This window comes from Hippopotamus amphibius, chromosome 3 (assembly GCF_030028045.1).
Source record: "Hippopotamus amphibius kiboko isolate mHipAmp2 chromosome 3, mHipAmp2.hap2, whole genome shotgun sequence".
In the NCBI taxonomy this organism is placed as follows: domain Eukaryota; kingdom Metazoa; phylum Chordata; class Mammalia; order Artiodactyla; family Hippopotamidae; genus Hippopotamus; species Hippopotamus amphibius.
In genome coordinates this window covers 105,435,447-105,456,190 of record NC_080188.1, presented here as the reverse complement: position 1 = coordinate 105,456,190, position 20,744 = coordinate 105,435,447, and the positions used below count along the sequence as shown (strand labels likewise).

Genomic DNA, 20,744 nt, shown 5'->3' with positions numbered 1-20,744 from the left:
GGTGTTGAGAAGTTAGAGGTAACTAAAATGAAGAAAATTTATACCTTATTTTCATGTTAGTCTTTTTTTGTTGCTTCCAAATTAAAAAAATGAATACAAAGAATGAAGTTAAAAAATATTTTAACAGCTTTCTGCTCCCCTCAACCTTAGAAATATTTTGAAGAATTCGAGAGGAATTATAATCATTTTCAGGGAAGATAAGTGACTTTTGAAAAGCATCTTTTTGGTACAAACTAGATTGTGCAGGCATTTTAGCCCTGATAGCTGTGTCTGATTAAAAACATAAAATTTATCTCTATCTCTATCTATATCTATATATGAGTAGGATAAAAAATAGTGTGACATGCTTGTATGGTGATACAGGGAAAATCTAGAGTGTAGATCTAGCTCAGTTCTCTGCCCACAAACATTTCTTGACAGGGTTGCTGGATAAGGAAATGCTTTTTCAAGCAGTATTGATGAAATGATACTGTCACAATTATTCCTCCTCACTGCAGGGATAGTTGAACCTGTTTTGAATATTGCATTTCTTCTAAGCATAGCACGTTATAGGGGCCAGTCATGGAGTGACTTGAGATCAGAGGAAGTGAGCAGGTTATGGAAACAACTGGAGACGTGGAGATGGTGTACAAGCTAAGGATAATCATGGTTTCACTGAGGTCATTGTCTCAGAAGGAATGAGCCACGTGCTAAATAATCAGAGAGACAGAAATAGTGCCAATGGTATGCTATGAAAAGGATCTGGGTGTTAGCTCAAAAATTTCCTCCATTTAATTTATATTATTTATTTATTATGGAAAGGATTAATTAGTTGGAGGATGGGATGAACAATTTCAGATGTGTTTGTGTTTGCTGCTTTAATAGTGAAATAAGATGACATTTTCTTGCTGAAAAGAAAATTATCAATGTTTTAGTTTGTGCCTCAGAGCAGAGGTTCTTTGGATTCTTGCAGCTGGTAAGAGGTTCCTCTTATTATCCATGGCATATACATATCTTCTAGAAACCAGAGCTCTATTTAGTTGCCATGTGACACAGATGCTGTGTCAGGGTGGTGGATAGGGTTTCTGCTGTTGGGTTCGTGAACACCATCCTAGTTCATGACAGCTGTTGATTATTTCCAATTATTCTCCAGGTCATTTCTGAGACATCTCCCTACTATTTGCCATCAACTGTTCTGATACCTCATCCAACATATTTTTACTTAAAAATATTTTTATTATGGAGTTTCTACATGTGTAGAATAATAAACATAGTATAATGAACCCCCTATTCCCAACATCCAGGTTGTTACCCTTTGACTGTGTCTGGAGTTAGTGCACTTCTGTGGTCTAACCACTTGGATAAATCTCTATTTACTTCCTTACTGCCATTGTGAGATTCCACTCAGCTGCTGGAGGCCATAGGCTTCCACTCCTGCTTTTATCCTAAATGATCTCCATGCTGGTTCAGAATCACTTCTGTATCTATGACTTAGTTTTGCAAGTTTTTCTGACTTTCTCTAAAGGAGTGAAGCCTTTATCAGTAAGTCCTATCACCAAAAGGATTATCTATAAAGAATATTTTTTGCCAAGACCTAAATTCATATCCAGTACAGGAAATGAAAAAAAAAAAAAAAAGAGCTTCTATGCAAATCAACTGAACTGGGAATGTTCCTATGATCCTAGGCCACTTAGCAATGCTTCTGAATGAATGGTCAAAGAAGTGGCTACCTGATCTGAATTTATGTTTCTATCATTTGGATGCCATCCTTGTTTCCTCCTTTCTCAGGGAAAGAATAAAATTTCAAACCTCATGCTCAGCAAGTCAAATTCTGCTTCCAGGTGATTGCTCTGCATCCTGTCTTTGAACCACATACAGTTCCTCTAAATCTCGTCACTGGATCTCTGCATCCAAGAAAGGTTCTAGAACATTCCCTTGTTTCTCCCTGCCCCATCCCTCATGAGTTTTTTGGCAGTCGAATTTCTAAGTTTGATGCTATAAGATACACTCACAAATGTGATCTCTTTTATCTATTATTTTAGACAGGAAAAATATGCAACATTAAAAAAAGAAACCCAAAGACCAAAAACCTACTACACCTGAGTTATTGGGATCCAGGTAGCCCTGGTTGAGCCTAGGGCCCACAGGGAGTTTGTGAGCTCCATGTTTTCCCTGGGATGAGTGAGATGACTCTCGACCTCTCTGAAGCAACCTAGGAGGATAGTTACATAAAGGAATGGCCAGGGAACTCATTCATGGTCATCCAGTGACCACTCTGAGTCTCAACAGCAATTGGCCTGAATCACAGTCCAGCATCCTCCTCCCATAAAGCTTGACTCCTGCAGCTCTGGGGAGCAGAAGCGATGATAGGACCAGTGTAGGTCACAGAGGCTTAGATTTTGTTCATCTCATAGTGTCTGGAGACTCCATCAGAACAAACTGTACTGCATTTTATACCTCAATCAAAGAAGGGATGTTTCATAAACAATTAAGAAGGAGTAACTGGTCAAGAAAGGGGATGCCGCATTTATTATAAACCCCTGTGCACCCAATGTTCAGAATGGAATAGGTGCTAACAGGTCTTCTTCAAGTGTTTGAAGATTCCCTGAAACACATTGGGATTATCTGAGTAGACACTCTTTGCCAAGGCTCTGGATGCTTTATGGGTACTTCATCCAAAGAGTGGCCCATTCCATTTAGATGGAAATGGCTATTATCTGAACTCAGGGTGATGGGTCAGTAACTGCAGTCTCCTTGAATCTCACTTGAGCCATTTCAAAGACAAACATAATGGGGTTGAAGGCAGATCTCCTGATGCTGATGGGCAGCAGACTTGTCTGTATTCTTGGCAAGAGATCCTACTGAGTGTGATGAGAGGCTTTGTGCCCTCCTAGAGATTCCAGAATTTTCATTTATTGACCATGGTTTTTACCATTTAAAAAAAAAAATGATGAAGCAAAGTTTTTAAATTGAGAAGATGTTTTAGCTTACATAGCTTATTGTATACTTTAATGTATAAATCAAATTTTAAAAACTTTGAACTAATAAGAATATAAAATAGATGTGCCTAATTAAAAAAAGAAACCTTTTGTTGCCTAAGATAAACAATAAAAACATATTGGGGGGGTGCTCAAAATCATTGTAGGATATTTGGAATATAGAACACAGAAAAGATAAAAATCACATGTAATTACACATCACATATAAAAACTGTGGCTATTTTCACATATTTATTTGTTATTTTCCTGTTTATGTATATTTGTATAGTATATGTAGAATTTGGAAATACATAAATGTACACAGTCTATTTTATAAGACAATGCAATCTTAAAAAGCACGTTTTTGTAGTATGATTTGGTTTGTACAGAACATCTGTATTAAATCATTTGTTTATATTCTTTATATTTTTATGTGTATCTATATATATTTTAAAATATTTCATATGAAATATTATTTTGCCTGTTTGAATTATACATCTTAAATACTTTAAACAATTTTTATTAAATATTCTTCTCAACAGGGTTTTTAATTGCCAAAATAATTTATTAAATTAACATGTGATGATTTCTAATATGTAGTACTTGATAGGCAGTATCCCAGGTTCTGAGGACAGATCTGTGAACCACACAAAGTCCCTTCCTCCATGGGGCTTACATTCCATTGGGAGGAGAGAGGCTTACAAATAAAGACAAACCAACCTGTGGCCACTACTACCACAAAAAAAGAAGAGCATAATAGGCTGGAGTGTATCTTGGGATGGAGGCAGGATCACACAGCTAGCATGTAGTGGGGTTGGGGTTCCAACTCAGATCCTCAGACAACAAAACTTACACTTTTAGATATTGTACTAATGCCATTATCATAGTTAAAATCACCTAGGAAAAAGGAGAGATAAGTCAAAAAGATTCCATTTATTTCTGTGTCAAAAAGAGGCATCCTATCTCTCATTCTGCCCATCTTTAATAGAAGCCATATTTTTAGCTGGCACATTGAAATCAAGATAAAAGACTGCTTTTCTTGTTCTCCTTTGTAGGTGGGTGTTGACATGTGACTAACTCCTGATATGTAAGTGGAAGATTTGTGAGGTACTTCTAGGAAATCTCCTTAGATTTTTAGGGAGTGACATTCCTCTCGTCTATCTCTTTTGTGTGACCTGGAATGCAGCTTTAATGGCTGGACCTTGAGCAGTCATCTTGGACCATGAGGAAACCTTTGTGTTTCTGATACTGTATATTAGCTGTATCACCCCTGTATTGCTACCTCCAGATATGTTTTATGACAGATAAAATAAATTACTTTACATACTTTTTAAAAGTCACTGTTATTTTGAGTTTTCTATCAGAGGAATAGGCAATCCTAATTCAAACTGGCACAGATGCCTCTTTTGGAGCCAGAGGATGGGAACAGAACATACATACCACACTTTGCTTCACTACTGGCTTGATTTTTAGGTTCAGTGAATTAAAAGATAATAAAATTTAGAGAAGATAGTGGAGAAAGGGTTTTTATTCACTTTCTTTTTCTCCATTTGACATGCTTCAAGAGAAACAAATGCTATGACTTTGGCTTCATTCCCGCTTACTGATCTGGTGGCTGTGTCCAGAGTGTCAGGGTTCCCTCACTGACTTCCTCTGCTGGACCAAGTGCTTACCTCTGTGGTTTGGGAGAGGCAGGGTCTCATGCTTGATAGCCCCACCAGGTGTGAGATGGACAAGTTATGTACAATAAGAGAGTAGTTCTGTTGCCAAAGAAGGGAAAAGGAAGATCTGGTTGGGCAGACAAACACATTTGAAATGAAACTTTGAGGAAGGAGAGAGAAAAGTTTAAAGAAGATGTTTTGAAGAGAGAAAGACACCCTTTTCACACTTTCCTATCCCCTACCAACGTGAGAACACTCTATGAAAAAAAAAATTCATTTTTAATATGCTTAATGTGTGTGTGTGTGCGTGCATGTGCACGTGTCCACAGGTGCACAGGAAAAAGGGAGAGAGAGAGAGAATTTAAATGGGAAGGTCTCAATTACATTCAGGTTATGCAAGAGAGACTTCATATTGCACAATGCAAAACAAGAAGCCATTTCTAATATTACAGATAGTTTAAACAAAACAGTTTTTTATACTCATCTGTGAAATGGGGATAACATTATTTAAGGCATTATATTAATATAAAATTAAGATATTGTAGATAAGTGCTTACAAGATTGTGATGGGTATTTCTACTATTATTCTTGTTATTGATATTCTTTAGGTTTATAAAAATTCCATATGATCATCTTTATAGATGTTAGAAAGGCATAGGACACCATCTACTTCTGATTAAATTTTATACAATTTTAGTCACCTAGAAAAAGAATTATTCTTCATTAAATGTCCTGAGGAAATACTACTTCTTTTTTTTTACTTATTTATTTATTTACTGACTGCATTGGGTCTTTGTTGCTGCTTGTGGACTTTCTCTAGCCGCGGAGAGTGGAGCTACTCTTCGTTGTGGTGTGCAGGCTTCTCATTTCAGTGGCTTCTCTTGTTGTGGAGCACAGGCTTTAGGTGCTTGGGCCTCAGCAGTTGTGGCGCATGGGCTCAGTAGTTACGGCACACAGACTCAGTAGTTGTGGTGCACGGGCTTAGTTGTCTAAGGCATGTGGGATCTTCCCGGACCAAGGATCGAACCCGTGTCCCTTGCATTGGCAGGTGGATCCTTAACCACTGCGCTACCAGGGAAGTCCCTGGAAATACTACTTCTGTATCATCAGAGTCTAGGATAATATATGACACTGACACAATTATTCACTACAAGTTTGTTAAATCTATCTGAGGTCATTTTGAAAGGAATGTGATAAAATATCATTAACTTTTAAGGCTCATGTTAGTCCTGCTCCAATTTCTTGTTAATAAAATATTCCCTAAAAATGACCTTATTCCTAAATTCTTAAAAATCTGGTTTTAAATATTTAGTATGATTTTAGAATAAGAGCGTCAAAATTTGTTAAAGTTTGTTATACTTTCAGTACCATGAGATGCACTATATCACATTATTGTTGAAATACTCTCTCCCCCACTGTCTCTTACTCTTTATTTATCTCCTATTAACATGGTCTTAGTGAATATAGGGTGTGTTCAAATAAAATGTAGGCACCATTCCTAGTGAAATAACATTGTCATAGTTCCTTTTTAAGGTAATGTTAAACTTCGACACACGGTGGCAGCATCAGCTTGCAAATCACAGTAAAATTGACCACAAGTTTCCTTTCATTGTTGAAAGAATTATTAAGACAGTAGGCTTGGAAAAAAGCTTTCAAAAGTGTAAAAACTAATTTTGAAGGGCTGTGAAATTGTATAAACTTTGTGTCTTTGGATCCATACAGGAAGACTCAGGTCTCATAGAATCTTTAAAGTTCATGGCACATAAAATTTTAAAATCCCTAATCTCTAAAATTCTTATTGTCACATTGTGAAAGTACAATGTAAAGGGAGAAAATAATTTTCTAATGATATGTAATGGAATTATGACACACTTGTTCTAAAAACACAAGCTTCAGAGATTTTTACTCCATCAAACCCTTATAATTCCTTACATCACCCTAGTGATATTTTTTAAAAGGCTTTTTAACATTAGCTGCAAATACTTTTCCTAGTCTGTCCTTTGCTACTTAAAAAAAATAAAATTATGTATTTTTTTTCATTTTTTGTTACTATTTTCATCTTTAAATACATATTGACCATACATTGGTATATTTGACACTTTAATTTTGCCTTTTTTGGTTTTTCATATTACTATTTTAATCTAATTCTTCAGGAATTTAAAAATACCTGAAGAGTAATTTTTTTTCTTCGTGAAATAATACTTAAATATGAATAATAATTATAATTCTACAATGCTACTGTCAACTGAGCCACTGAAACACTCTTTAAGAACAGAGGGTGTAAAATTCTTAAGTAACAGGTAATGTGGTAAGTCCTGTTAAGATAATTTTGTTTTAAGACCACTCTGTAAGGTAGGAATTGTCCTCATTCAAGAGATAAGGAAAACTGAAGGTAAGAAAAGTGGAGTGACTTGCCTAAAACTACACAAGAAGTGGCAGACACATATGTCAAATTAAATTCTTCTTAGTTCTCAAGCTCCCCTTTTTTCCCCCTCATCCAACTGCCTCCTTTATCATACACACACACACACACACACACACACACACACACACACACACACACATATCTTACTGATATCAATTTTATTCAGTCCTTTTTTTGGTGCTGGTATTGTTACCAAGTCCAAGCTTGCTCTGCTCACAAGCACAACAGGCCAACAAATCGGAGACAAGGCGTTGAGGCAAGGAATATGACTTCATTCAGAAAGCCAGCAGACTGAGAAGGTGGCAGACTAAAGTCTCAAAATAACCATCTTATTGGGGTCTGGATGCCAGTTTCTTTTATAGTACAGAGAGGGGGAGGAGATAAGGAAGTAAAGTTAAAAGGCCATAAGTTTTGCAAATATCCCGTGGAATGGTGAACCTCGGGGAGGGGATGTGTTAATTTCTTCTTTCTTGCAGCCATCCACAGGTGGACAGGGTCAGGATGTTTTCCTGTACAAAGGCACTTTGGTTTAACATTTGGGCAGAGCAGCATGGTTCCCTGAGGCAGGCCATTATGTATAGACAGTATCCTTTTAGTGAACAAAAGCATCTGGAAGCAAAAGTTAAAATAAAAGAAACAAATCCAACATGTAGTCAGATTTGGCTCTTCCCTGTAACAGTATCACCCTACTTTAACTCTTACTGAATACGATGCCTATTATTCAGTAGGTCAGTATGCCTGAACTTTATGCCCCACCTATCATTTTTGGAATTTTTCATGATACATTTGCTAATGAACTGTTTTATATACATTTATGATCTTTTTTTTTTTTTGGAAAAAAATCCAATAAAAATCTGATAATTTCTCAACAGAAAATGTATATACAAATTGTCAACTGGAGTAAATTAATTCAATTCATGATTTCTTTTCCTTGACATTCCTCACCTGTACAAAAAAAATTAACAACTCATTTTTAATCATGAATCTACTTTCATTTATAAGGATGTGAGGAAGGAAGCTGATTTCCTTTGACAACCATTGTTTGGTCCCCTCTGCATTCCTCACCTCATGTTGCAAGATCTTGCAAAGAGTGAACATCAGTAGGGGATGGTATTCACAACTGGTAGGAAGAGGGCTTTGATGCATCACAAAGGATGCTGGCTGAAACAGGAACCTAGAGACTTCTGCTGTAAGAGGCGTTATCCTGGTGGCTGGATTGTAGGAAGTCTGGAGTTAGAAGGGCTGAGATATTCAGGGTAGTGGGTACTTGAAGGGCTAAGGGAAGCAACTATTTTCTAAGGACTATGGATGTTCTTTTGTATTTAACAACTGGTACAGCCATATCAGTGCTACCTGGGACACCGTAATTCTTTGTTGAATTGACCAAGTTACATCTCCATCCTCTGTGGTCATAGTCTTGTACGGGATACTAAGTCCCACACGAAACCACCATAATAAAAGGTAGCACAAATACTTTTCATATGTGAGGTTGCTACATGTTTTGAAATTTAGAGGGAGAGATTGCTTGGACTGCAGATGTCAGAGGAAGGCTTTTAATGGAGGAGGTCATGTTTAAGCTATTCTGAAGACTGGTTTGAAGACAAACATAATGGTGTGATAAGAGTTTCAGAGGAGGGAAGAGTGGATAGCCTTATCAGATGAAACAGCGGTGGGTAAAGGCCAGGAGATGACATATCATGTTGGAAAGGTAGGCTATGGCAGGATTTGTGATGTCTTAAAGACCAAGGAATAAGATCAACTCTGAGCATATATGGTACTCAGATGGCTTTTTATTGGCTCTGTTTCACCCACCATGTACATCCTGGGGTTGGATGCCCGATGGACTTGAGAACAGAGTGGAGGTGTGGAAACCCATTAAGAGGCTCAGTCAGGGTCTAGAAACTAGGTCTGGGTCCCACCAGTGGCTGAACTTTGAAACTCCCGTGGCTTATCAGAGACCCAGCCACTAGTACTTTTAAAATCTTCTAAGCTGATTCTAACATACAGCCAGGTTGAAAACAACTCATCTAGATCAATGTTCCTCACCATTGAGACTGAAATCATGTTCATTATATTATTTGTCAGTCTAAAGTGTTTTATGAGAATTTTTGAATTTCTGAAATTTTAATGGTAATTTAAGGATTTTAAATATAAATCCTTTACTGGTTATGAGGACAAAATGCCTCCTTTGGAGGAGCTGACAATTTGTAATTGAGTAAATTTTCATAGTGTTTTCTTGGCTAAGTTCATATTTCTTAAACTATGCTCCATAAATTCCTGGATACCCACAGTAATTGTCTCGCATGGTACAAGAAAAAAAGTGCTTATATTTTCCTTTGGATAACACCTATATAGATATAAATTTTGAGAATCATTGGTTAGTACTGAAATAATAAATGGCTAAACAGTAGAAATGCTTCAACACCTTCATGAAATAGATTTCTCTCCACAGGGTGAAGACAATTGCCCCACTTTCTGCTGCCCAGTATCATTTCTAAGTGATCTGGAATGTCTAAGTTTTCAACTGTGAGCCCATGAATTTGTTTGATTTTATTTTTTGGCTGCACTGGGTCTTTGTTGCTGCGTGTGAACTTTCTCTTCTTGTGGTGAGTGGAGGCTACTCTTCTTTGTGGTGCACGGGCTTCTCAGTACAGTGGCTTCTCTTGTTGCAGAGCATGGGCTCTAGGCATAGAGGCTTCGGTAGTTGTGATTTTCAGGGTCAGTAGGTGTGTCATAAGGGCTTAGTAGCATCCTGGCATGTGGCATCTTCCTGGACCAGGGAATCAAACCCATGTCACCTGCATTGGCAGGCGGGTTCTTAACCACTGCACCACCAGGGAAGTCCCATGAACCCTTGAATTTTAGTTAAACTATCACTGATACTTCCAGATGTCTGGGTTTTTCCCATACATCAGAGACTTGACTTCACTTATAAGCGTAACTAATTGGGGCTGCTGTAGAATCCCGAGAGAGCTGAGGGCCATTCCGGCCCCATCCTAGAAGGGATGACAGAGTTAATATGAATGTACATTTTGAACAGCTAGATTCACTACAGCACATATCTACTTGTTTCTTTCCTTACTCCTTAAGACGTTGCTGCTCTTGTCTTCCATAGATTATCTCTTCCCATTCTCTCATCACCATGCTCCTCCAGGCATCCATTCCCTGACACAGTCTTCAATCACCACCTTCTCAATCTTCCCTAGGAATCCAGAGGAATCCTTGTGCTATAGACTGCATGTTTGTGTCTCCCCCACATTCATAGGCTGACTCCCCAATATGATGGTATTTGGAACTGGGGCCTTTGGGAGGCACTAGGTCATGAGAGTAGAGCCGTTATGAATGGGATTAATGCTCTTAAGAGAGACCTCAGAGAGCTCCCTTGCCCCTTTCACCACATGAGGACACAAGGAGAAGATAGCCATCTATGAACCAGGGAGCAGGTCCTCACTTGACACTGAATCTGCTGGAAATTTGATCTAGACTTCTCAGCCCCCTAAGTGTGAGAAATAAATTTCTGTGTTTATAAATGACCCAGTCTATGGCATTCTGTTGTAGCAGCCTGAATGGACTAAGATACCCTGTAATCAAACACCCCTGGATCATCTACCTCTTCACTGATGATTTCCTTCAACTCTCAGCCTTAATTGAAACCAAATTTCCCCAGCAATCATCTCTTTCTGTGCAAAATTTAAAAGACTATTCTACAAAGCATCTTATGGAAAAAGGAAAAAGAAAAAAAAAATGGAGCAATTCTTGTGATTTCCCTCTCTGGATTTCTCCTTCCCCACAGGCAAGCACTGAATAACTTGCTTATGTTTTTGGTCACTCCTTTGGACTTCTCAACGTGAAGGATGAGGATTTAACTTTCCCCAAGGCCCCATTTCACAGTATCAATCACATCTCTTTCATCCCACCATCCACTAAATACAATTTTATTGTAATTTTTGTTAGATCAATATTCAGTTGTATCAGTTTTCATGATGCAAAGACCATTTTTATTTGAGGTGTGCAATAATTATGGATATTTTTATGTCATTTTTTTTTTTACTGTGCAAAAGTCAGTCACAGTTAAGCCATGCAATATATATTATGAACAGTTTTTTTTTTTTTCCCATACAACTTTTGTTTTCTTTCACTGCTAGTCTTGGTTTTATTTGCTTACTTTTCTATGTGCTAATCTCTAATTCTGTCCTGAATTCCCTGTTAAGTTATCGTTTTAGATGCATCAGGTATTCTGTCAATTTCATTTTCTTAAAGAAATTTCTCCTGGAGCCCTCTGTTCTGTTTTCAACTGGAGTATTTGACCTCTACATCTAGTGCACAGTTATCATCTTGAGATCTCCTTTAAACACAATTCTTTAGATTTTTGTTGTTTTTGGATTCCATCTTCTTGATTTCCTTTACCTTCCCATTTTTGGTTACCCCCTTGTTTTGTCAGAGCTCATGCTCCAGTACTTTTCTGAGAAAGTAAGTAAAGGTTTTGATAAAGCTGTCTACCAAGAAAGGTAAAGAGTTAAAGAAATTGTGTGTGTAAAATTGTATTTATTCTATCTTCATTTTTTTAAAATTTTTATTGGAGTATAGTAATGTTGTGTTTGTTTCAGATGTACAGCAAAGTGAATCAGTTATACATATACATATATCCACTCTTTTTTTTAAAGATTCTTCTCCCATACAGGTTATTACAGAGTGCTGAGTAGAGTTCCCTGTGCTATGCAATAGGTCCTTATTAGTTATCTATTTTATATTTGGTAGTATGTATATGTCCATCCCAATCTCCCAATTTATCCCTTCCCCCGATTTGTTACTATTGAACATTGGGACTAGTTTTCTTATACCCCCCACCAGACACACAACTTTCTCTCCCTAGTAGAGTTTTGGGACTTTTTTTGGTCAAATCAGTATTCTTCTTCTTTTTTTTTTTTTAAGCTCTTTATTGGAATATAATTGCTTTACACTCTTGTGCCAGTTTTTGAGGTACACCAAAGTGAATCAGCTGTATTTATATATATATTTTTTAAGCTCTTTATTGGAATATAATTGCTTTACACTCTTGTGCCAGTTTTTGAGGTACACCAAAGTGAATCAGCTGTATTTATACATATATCCCCATATACCCTCCCTCCCGCGACTCCCTCCCACCCTCCTTGTCCTGGCCCTCTAAGGCATCACCCATCATCCAGTTGATCTCCCTTTGTTATAAAGCAACTTCCTGCTAGCTATCTGTTTTACATTTGGTAGTGTATATATGTCTATGCTACTCTCTCACTTCGTCCCAGCTTCCCCTTTGCCCCCCGCCCCACTCTACCTTCACTTTTAATGATTATACTGGCTGGGAATAGATTTCTGAGATGGAAATTAATTTTCTTCAGAATTTTGAAGGTATTAATACTTGTTTTTTTAGTTTTCTGTGTTGGTTGTTGGAAAATCTAAACTCATTCTTATCCTTGAACCTGAGTATGAAACCAGTATTTTCTCTCTCTTTGGGAATTAACAAAAACTTTGCATTGTCTTAAAAATTCACAATGTGTTGACTTTGTGTTAATGTATTTTAATCCAAAATGCTGGTCATCATGAAATCTGAACACGTAAGCTCTTCAACTTGGGAATATTCTACTGAATTATCTGGTTAATAATTTTCTCTTTTCCATTTTTCTTCCCTTTCTTTTTGGAGCTTCTATTATTCACATGTTTGACCTTCTAGCTTCAGTATTTAATATTCTTACATTCTATTTTCTCATTTTCATCATTTTTTTTCTTGCTTTACTTTCTGAAGGGTTTCTCAACTTGGTCTTCCATATTCAGATGGAGTTTTCCATTTTTGCTATTTCATTTAAAATGTCTTCAAACAATTCTTTTTAAAATATAGCATTCTGTTCTTGTTTCATGAATACATTTCTCTTCTCCCTTAGATGATGACGGTTTTTAAATTTTTTTTCCTGTTTGTGCATAGTTTTTTCCAAGTTCTTTTTACTGTTAGTTTGTTGCCTTTTATTATGGGCACTTTTCCAGATGTTTAGTGCTTCTTGGTTGTCAATTCATATTTAATATTGGGACACTATAAGGCTGTTTGGAAACTTGAGTATTTGAGTAAATATTGTAAATTGTGGGTTTCATGAGTGATTAAGTGGGCTTCTTCACTGAGGAAATATCAAAATTTGAAACTTAGGTCATCTTTACACATTTATTCAGCTCTATAATCAAATACAGGCATTTTTTTTTACATACCAGCACTTTCCTGTAATGAAAACAATACAATTCTTTAATCTCAGTATTTTCAAAATGGATTCTTTATGTGAAACTAATATTTTTCCACCTGTTCAGATAATGAACACAATGTTTCCATAATATCTTTAAAGAATTCAGTATCTTTTGGAAAATGCTAGTTCATTCTATAATTATCAGCAGCTTCCAAATCTCTGAGCCTTAAAGCAATAAAGAAACATTTATTTCTTGTTCAATGGACATTCCTATTGCATGCTAGCAGATTCTGTGCTGGAAGACTTCAAATAGTTGAAGATTCCACCATTTGGAACTTTGCTATTCAGTGTGGGAGGGGAGAAAGTACACAGGCTCTTGTTTGCTTCTACTAGGAATGACTCATGCCCTTCATTTCAAATGGCAATGGTTAAAACAAGTTATGTGGCCATGCCTAAACCCAAGGGAGTAGGGGAAGGCAGTACTCTGCAGTGCTGAGATCCAGAGAGAATAGGGAATTAGTAAAGAGTGGTGAGTATGTGATAGAGATATGCAATATCACATATTCATTTTTTGCTAGAGAATTTATCATCACTAGTTTGCTTTGGGGCATATTTGTAGAAGATATTATTCTCCCAAACATTTGTCTTTGAAAACTTTAATTTGTGCTATTAACTCTTCATTATTACTAATGTCTATAGATTCCTCAACTTATAAGGAAGTATTTTTGATATAACAATTTTCTAAATTTGTATTCTCTCAGCATTGCCAGTTGTATTATTAATTTGTCTACTTAATTAATTCATTCATTTATTTGTGCCATATTGGTTATCAAATATAACATCGATGGTTGGTTAAATATGAAATCTGTAATTTTACAAGGCATTTTGGCTTCAGCCAGGAATTGTGTGAATTTGAAACACAGTTTCCAAGATCAATCTGATACTATTATGATAAAACAAATAAAATATTTTTTAATTGACCGTTATATCAGCTAAAAATGTGCAAATCGTTTGCATCATAAGGCAAATGTTCTGTGGTAAGGTTTCCATTGTTTATTTGTACCTTTCCTGCCTTTCCCAATTTTTCTTGCCCAATAGGTGATTTAGGTAAAGGAAGAAAATAACTTTTAAGAGAACATAGATACGCATTGAAGATAACCTAGTTATCTGTCTTTTCTCTTACAAATGGGTTTGTCTTTTGAATTTGCATTCCAACTTTAATCAACAGTAATTATGTCATTATAAGTGGAAATAAGCTCTCTGAAAATTGTCTTTATGACTTCAGAAAGTAAATTTAAAAAGGAATCTTAGAAATATATATTCTAAAGAATGATTCAAAACAGATGTGCATAACAAAATTAAAAATAATTATGTGGTAGAAAACGGGAAGAATCAAAATATTAATTTCCATTTAAATCAGTAAGTGAAATTCCAAGAAAATAGAAAATATAAATATTATGCTTATGGAACAAGCATTAGCCAGTTCTTCAAAGAAAAAATCTTTAGCCAACCATCATGAGGATAGTAAATAGGGCCAAAGGCATTCCCTGATCCCTGATTAATGACAAATGCTTGTGGTAGATAGAAGACCCCTGATTAAAAAAAAGAAAAAGAAAAAGAAAAATAACACATACACACACAGAAGAAAACCTTCAGTCTTATTTAACTGATGAATATATACTGTCACACAATAGAGAATGATTATTATCCAGACAACTCTAAGGAATCACACAAATTTCAAGTGAAGTATAAAAGGAACCAGAAAAATACTAGGAAAAATTTGGATTTTCTAGGAGGATCTCAGATGTTTTTGTCTCCATGAAGCAGAGGCAGAAAATCATAGAAGAGAAAACATTAAAACAAAAACAAAAACAAAAACAAAAGAATACAAAACAAAACGATGAGCTGAAAGGGATCTGAGTTTTATTGAGGACTTCAAAGAAATTCCAATGTAATATCAGAATTAAAACCCCATAGGTAGCTTTAGAGTAAGAATTGACAGTTATAAGATCAAGTTTACATTTGAGAGCACTAATTTGAAAAGCTCTTGCAAGATGCAGAGAAAATGGAAAACATAATTAAACAGATGAGGAGAAACATAATGATATCAAAAATATAGAGATTCAGCAACAGGTGTTACATATAGATTTAGGATAAGTCAGCAATCAAAACAGAAGGGGTGATCAAAGCTATCACATGTTTTCTGAGCTAGTAAAGTATCCAATGTTTAGATTTAAATTTTTCACCAGCTTTGAGACAAAGATCAATAAGAAAAAGCCCACAAATCCTAGAGGAGAGTTTTCAATTGTAAGGCTACTAAAATAATTAAGCACAAAGGCAATCAAAACCTGATGCCCCAAAAAGTGAATAAAATCCAACAATTCTCAGACGTGTTAACAATATCAATAGTAAAAAAAAAAATGATAAAAGGGCAATGTCTAAAGGGTTTTCAGAGGAGAAGTAAAATTGTCTTTCATATGTAGAGTCACCACAAAGTTATTATAAAACATTAACATCTCATGGGAAAAATTACTTTAACGAATACAGCAGCAGATTAAGAAATTAAAAACAAAGCAAATCCTTCTACAGTAGGGAAGTTGTGCTGCATGTCAAAGGACTTAAAGTTTTCCCTTACTCAGGCTAGAATCAAAATTCAGGTTTCCATTTGACTCTGTTTTGTCAGGCTGATGCTACTCATGTTGGAGGCAAAACATAACCCTAGAGTGTTTTGTTTTGTTGGTTTTATTCCTTTCTTGGCAGTAATAAATGTATCTCTTTTGCCCTATGCTGCAAGTTCAGATATAATCTCCTTCTAAAGTTTAATGACCAGTTAATACATCATCAGAAGTTGTTCTCTTCTAGCCATTGCTTATAACAGTTACACTCTTTACATGGTTTGGACAAAGTCCCAGGAAAATGAACTTCTTTGGCAATGTGTGCTACATGGTATGTTTGAGGAAAGTCTATTTTCTGCATTCTTTGCCCTTATTCCCAAGCTATTAATGCAAAAGAAAGAAGGGTCTGGAGAGCGAAGTCCTCCAGTGGCCCACCGTTTCTCTGCTACTTTAATTTACAAAGGATTCTATACAGCTTTCTCGCTTATCTTGAAACTAGAGAACACGGAGAGTGAATATCCAGTTAGAAACAAGCATAAAATTATCAGAAAATAAATCTCATTGGACAGACTGAGGCTATGAAGCAAAATGTTATTTGCACTTTCCCTTAGTGGCTCATTCCCAAGATACAGTACATTTTGGAGACAGAGAATCTTCAATAACAGCAAAGACAAAATGATGCAACTAGTTCAGGGAATTTTTAGCTAATTGACAAAGACCAAGGGTATGTTTTACAATGGAGTCTTCCATGTTTTCTTTTTGGAAGAAAATAAAGAGTAAAATTATATGACTATTGAAAATTCTGGACCCATTCTGTGTGTGAAGGTCGCCGTGTTAAGGGAAGAGATGAAAACTAAGAAATCTGGCTTATTTTCACTTTAGTTCTTCTTGTCATCTTTAAAAAAGAGGGAGCCCGTTAAAACATAAGTTGAGAACTTCTAAATCATTAACCGTTCTTCTTTCTACCTGATTTGTAACAAGTTCGGGAGAACATAAATTAATTTAAGTGGGTTTAAAGTAAGATATGTATTTTGGTTCACGGCCAGAATCAGCATGCTTCTCATCTTTATTGGATGGTTGAGCAAGGTCTAAGAAGAGATAACTGGGGTAGAGGTAAGTTCAGGTTCCGCAACTGGATAAAACTATAATCATGAGTATAAAAGAGGACAGAGATGCTTCAACAACAGGATAAGGGGGAAAAGTAGCACCAAATTCAACTCACATTTCAGTCTAAACCACCTAGATGATTTCCTTGCTAAGGGAAGGGTTGCGTTGTGTTGATGTTATCTTAGTGCTCTGAATGTCAGAGCCCATTGTGTCCCCCCACTGTGTGGAGCACTATATTCTAAGTACGAAGCGACACAGAAAAACTGAGAAATTAAAATGTGCATAGGAGGCTTGGGCAGGTTTAGAAACCAAGACTGACAAGGAAGAGTTGATGAGCTTTGGACAAAAGTCAAGTGGAAGACTGAAATAAAGTACATGACTGATCCTGGAGGAGGTATTAGACCCTGAAGAGGTTGAAGCAAGAGGTGGGAGAGGTGGGTGGATGGTTTGTCTGGCCATTCTATCTTTCTCTTTTAATTCCCTTCAAGTGAAGGATATGATGTAAGCTGTTTTATTTGACCTTAAAGACGGCCTCGCTAAAGTCGCATGATAAATTTCAAAATAGAAAAGTGAAGGAAAACTGTTCAGCGTAAGTGTAATGTTGAACTCCAGTATTCCTGGACCAATAAAAATTTAAAGTACAGGAGGTTTCCTGAGCACTTATACATCAACCCGCTCAATCTAAGGGGATGAGAATTCTGAGAGATGGAGCTGCAAGGGTTTTAGCCACATTGAATGAATGAAGCAACTTAGGTACAAAGAGGTCAGCAGACTCAACCAAAGTTGTTCTTATAGTGGATGAAAAAGAATATGTAGAGGATGTAGAGTTGGGATACTTTAGCCTCTTTTCGAGATTCCTTCTATGTACTGTTTCCGTAGAGGTGATGCTTAAATTCAACATTCTGTTATCCTGTGTGTTTCCCACTAATGCCCATTGGCTGTAACCTCAACAGCAGAAATAGGAAGCCAAAAATGCATTATCCTGTACTCATAATGCAATGAATTTTGGATCTCTTTGAGATGAAAGGAATTGTGAAGACACAGGAAACACTTCTACAATGTGAAAAAGGAAAGAACACAGTTTGTTTCAACAGTTACATGTTCAAAGCCCATTTCTGCCAGTCACTAGCATTATGAACATGGATTTGGCTTTAAGTTTCCTCCTATGTAAAAGGGAAGAATGATATTTAGCTTGCAGGCTTATTAAAGAGAGTTGTAAGTATTATTACTCCTGTTTCACGCATGAAGAAAAGTAACTTTCCCAGGGTCAGAGGTGGGTTTCAGAGCAATTGGAGAACAGGCATTTAGCCTTAGGTTATAATCACAAAGTGCACAGCACATGCCTAAAACTGAACAGCTGCTCCTTCTTCTCCAGCATGCCTCTTTCCCAGTCTCTTGCATCACTGTGTGTTTATTCTGGAACTGTCTCTGCTGTAGGTTGTGGGAACTTGAGCTTCCAGGCTGCTGGTTCTCATCCATATATTGGTGGATTTCTATGCAGCCTTATGATGTTATAGCTTCAGGTCTGATCTCTATCCCACATCTGTTTCCTTAGCTACAGCATGCAACTAAGTCATATGCTCTCCCAGTTACTGGTTTATTTTTCCCTTGTCCCCTTTTTGAAGGTATGTTTACCAAACCTATTGTGATGCCTCTGTTCTTCTCCTAGTGGGAACCAGAGTCCGTCCATGGCCAATGAAAGCTCCACGAGGGTCATCGAGTTCATTTTCAGAGGTTTGAATTACAACCCTCAATTGCAGGTCTTACTCTTCCTGCTCTTTCTGAGTTTCTACGTCATCAACCTAACTGGAAACTTGGGTATGATGGTTCTGATACAGATCGATTCCCGCCTTCACACACCCATGTACTTTTTCCTCAGCCACTTGTCCTTTGTGGACATGTGCTTCTCCTCAGTCGTGAGCCCCAAGATGCTCTCCAACTTTGTGAGGAGGAAAGCCATCTCTTTCTGGGGCTGTGCTTTGCAGCAGTGGTTCTTTGGGTTCTTTGTGGCAGCAGAGTGTTTTCTCCTGGCGTCCATGGCCTATGACCGCTATGTTGCCATCTGCAACCCATTATTGTATTCAGTCGTCATGTCCCAGAGACTCTGCACCCAGCTGGTGGTTGGTCCCTATACCATTGGCTTCCTGAACACCATGACTCACACAGCAAACACATTTCATCTCCCTTTCTGTGGCCCCAATGTCCTCAATCACTTCTGTGATATGTCACCTCTGCTTTCCCTTGTATGTGCCGACACCAGGCTCAATAAGTTGGTAGTTTTTGTTGTGGCCAGAGCTGTGGGCATTTTCAGCAGTCTGACTGTCCTGGTCTCCTACATTTACATGCTCATCTCCATCCTGAAGATCCGCTCTGCCGATGGGAGGCGCAAAGCCTTTTCTACCTGCTCTTCTCACCTGATGGCCATCTCGATCCTGTATGGTACTCTTTTCTTTATTCATGTACAGCCTAGTGCCAGTTTCTCCCTGGATCTCAACAAGTTGGTGTCTGTGTTTTACACTGCAGTGATCCCCGTGTTGAACCCACTTATCTACAGCTTGAGGGATAAGGAGGTCAAAGATGCCATCCACAGGGCTGTGGCGAAGATTAAATTCTTATCTAGAAAGGAAAAGGAGGGAGAAATCTAAAAGGACAGAATAATTGTGTGGATTCCTCAGGTTCCAGGCCACTTGCAAGTATTTGAGGACTTGGTGGTACCCCTTTATCCATTCATCCATCAGTTGTTCATTCATCTTGTCAATCAGTGTGGATTCATTAAGCCCTGTGTGTGATCTTTTCTGTATAATATGCTAATATTATAGTTCATACCCTCAGTCCATTTAATTTTGTTTCAGACACCATACAGTCCAGTTATTTTCAGAAAATTTTATTATTTATTATCAGTTACTATTTTAAAAAATCATTCTGTGTATATATTTTATTTTTCTGCTGACTCCTTGGCATTAGAATTTTAAAATGCCAATGTTTGCACTAGGTTTTGCATTCACATCTAGCTCCCATCAGTAGGAATCTCTAAAAAGTAGTGTGTGGTTTTATGTTTCACCTCATAAATGGAATGAAACTCTTGGTTGTATGTACCAGTTTTGGGAATGGCCTTGACACAAAGAACTACATATATCTCAGGCCCTAAAGATGGATCTGTGTTCAACTCTGATAGAGGGGGTGGTTCTCAGGGCCTGTTTACAATAATCAAGACCCTTGGGCTTATCTCAGATGCTTTTCATGCTTGAAAGAGCTTCTGATGGAATGGAGGAAGCCTATATTTTCTCAGGATTCAATTTTTTGTAGATATGTAGAGAATTAACTAAGCTTCTCTAGGTTGGGGTTTGGCTGTACATATGCTATGCCTTCTAAACCCTGGTAATGGAGCTCATTACTTAGCCAAGAATGTACAGAGAAATGCTATAGTTCAAGGTAGGCTCATAGTCTATATCTACCTGTTCCTATGTAAGGTCAGTAGATTTGTAGCATCACAAGGAAGTACATCCATGCAGCTCAGTTTGATGTTTATGACTCCTGTGCGTGATGAGTGCTGGGTAGTCTTTGAGTCTCAGTGCCGTGATGTAGCATCACTGAACATGCAGAGTGGGCACCCAGGCCAGGGTCTCCCTGTTCTCTTAGAGACCCAGGAAGTGTACCCAATTCCATCTTACCTCTGTCAATCTGGCTTTATGTCTTCATTTTGGAAAAAGAGACAAAAAAAAAAAAGAAAGAGAGAGAAAGAGACAGAGAGAGAGTTTCACTGAGGAAATGAATCA

At 37.2% G+C, this 20,744-nt stretch overlaps 1 protein-coding gene across 1 annotated transcript; it reads left to right on the top strand.

The window, feature by feature from the left end:
• The first annotated feature begins 18,656 nt into the window (after positions 1-18,656).
• Positions 18,657-19,613, top strand: LOC130848521 (olfactory receptor 1009-like). Its single transcript, XM_057726996.1, has one exon. The coding sequence runs from the start codon at positions 18,657-18,659 to the stop codon at positions 19,611-19,613; it is 957 nt and encodes a 318-aa protein (XP_057582979.1).
• The last annotated feature ends 1,131 nt before the right edge of the window (positions 19,614-20,744 follow it).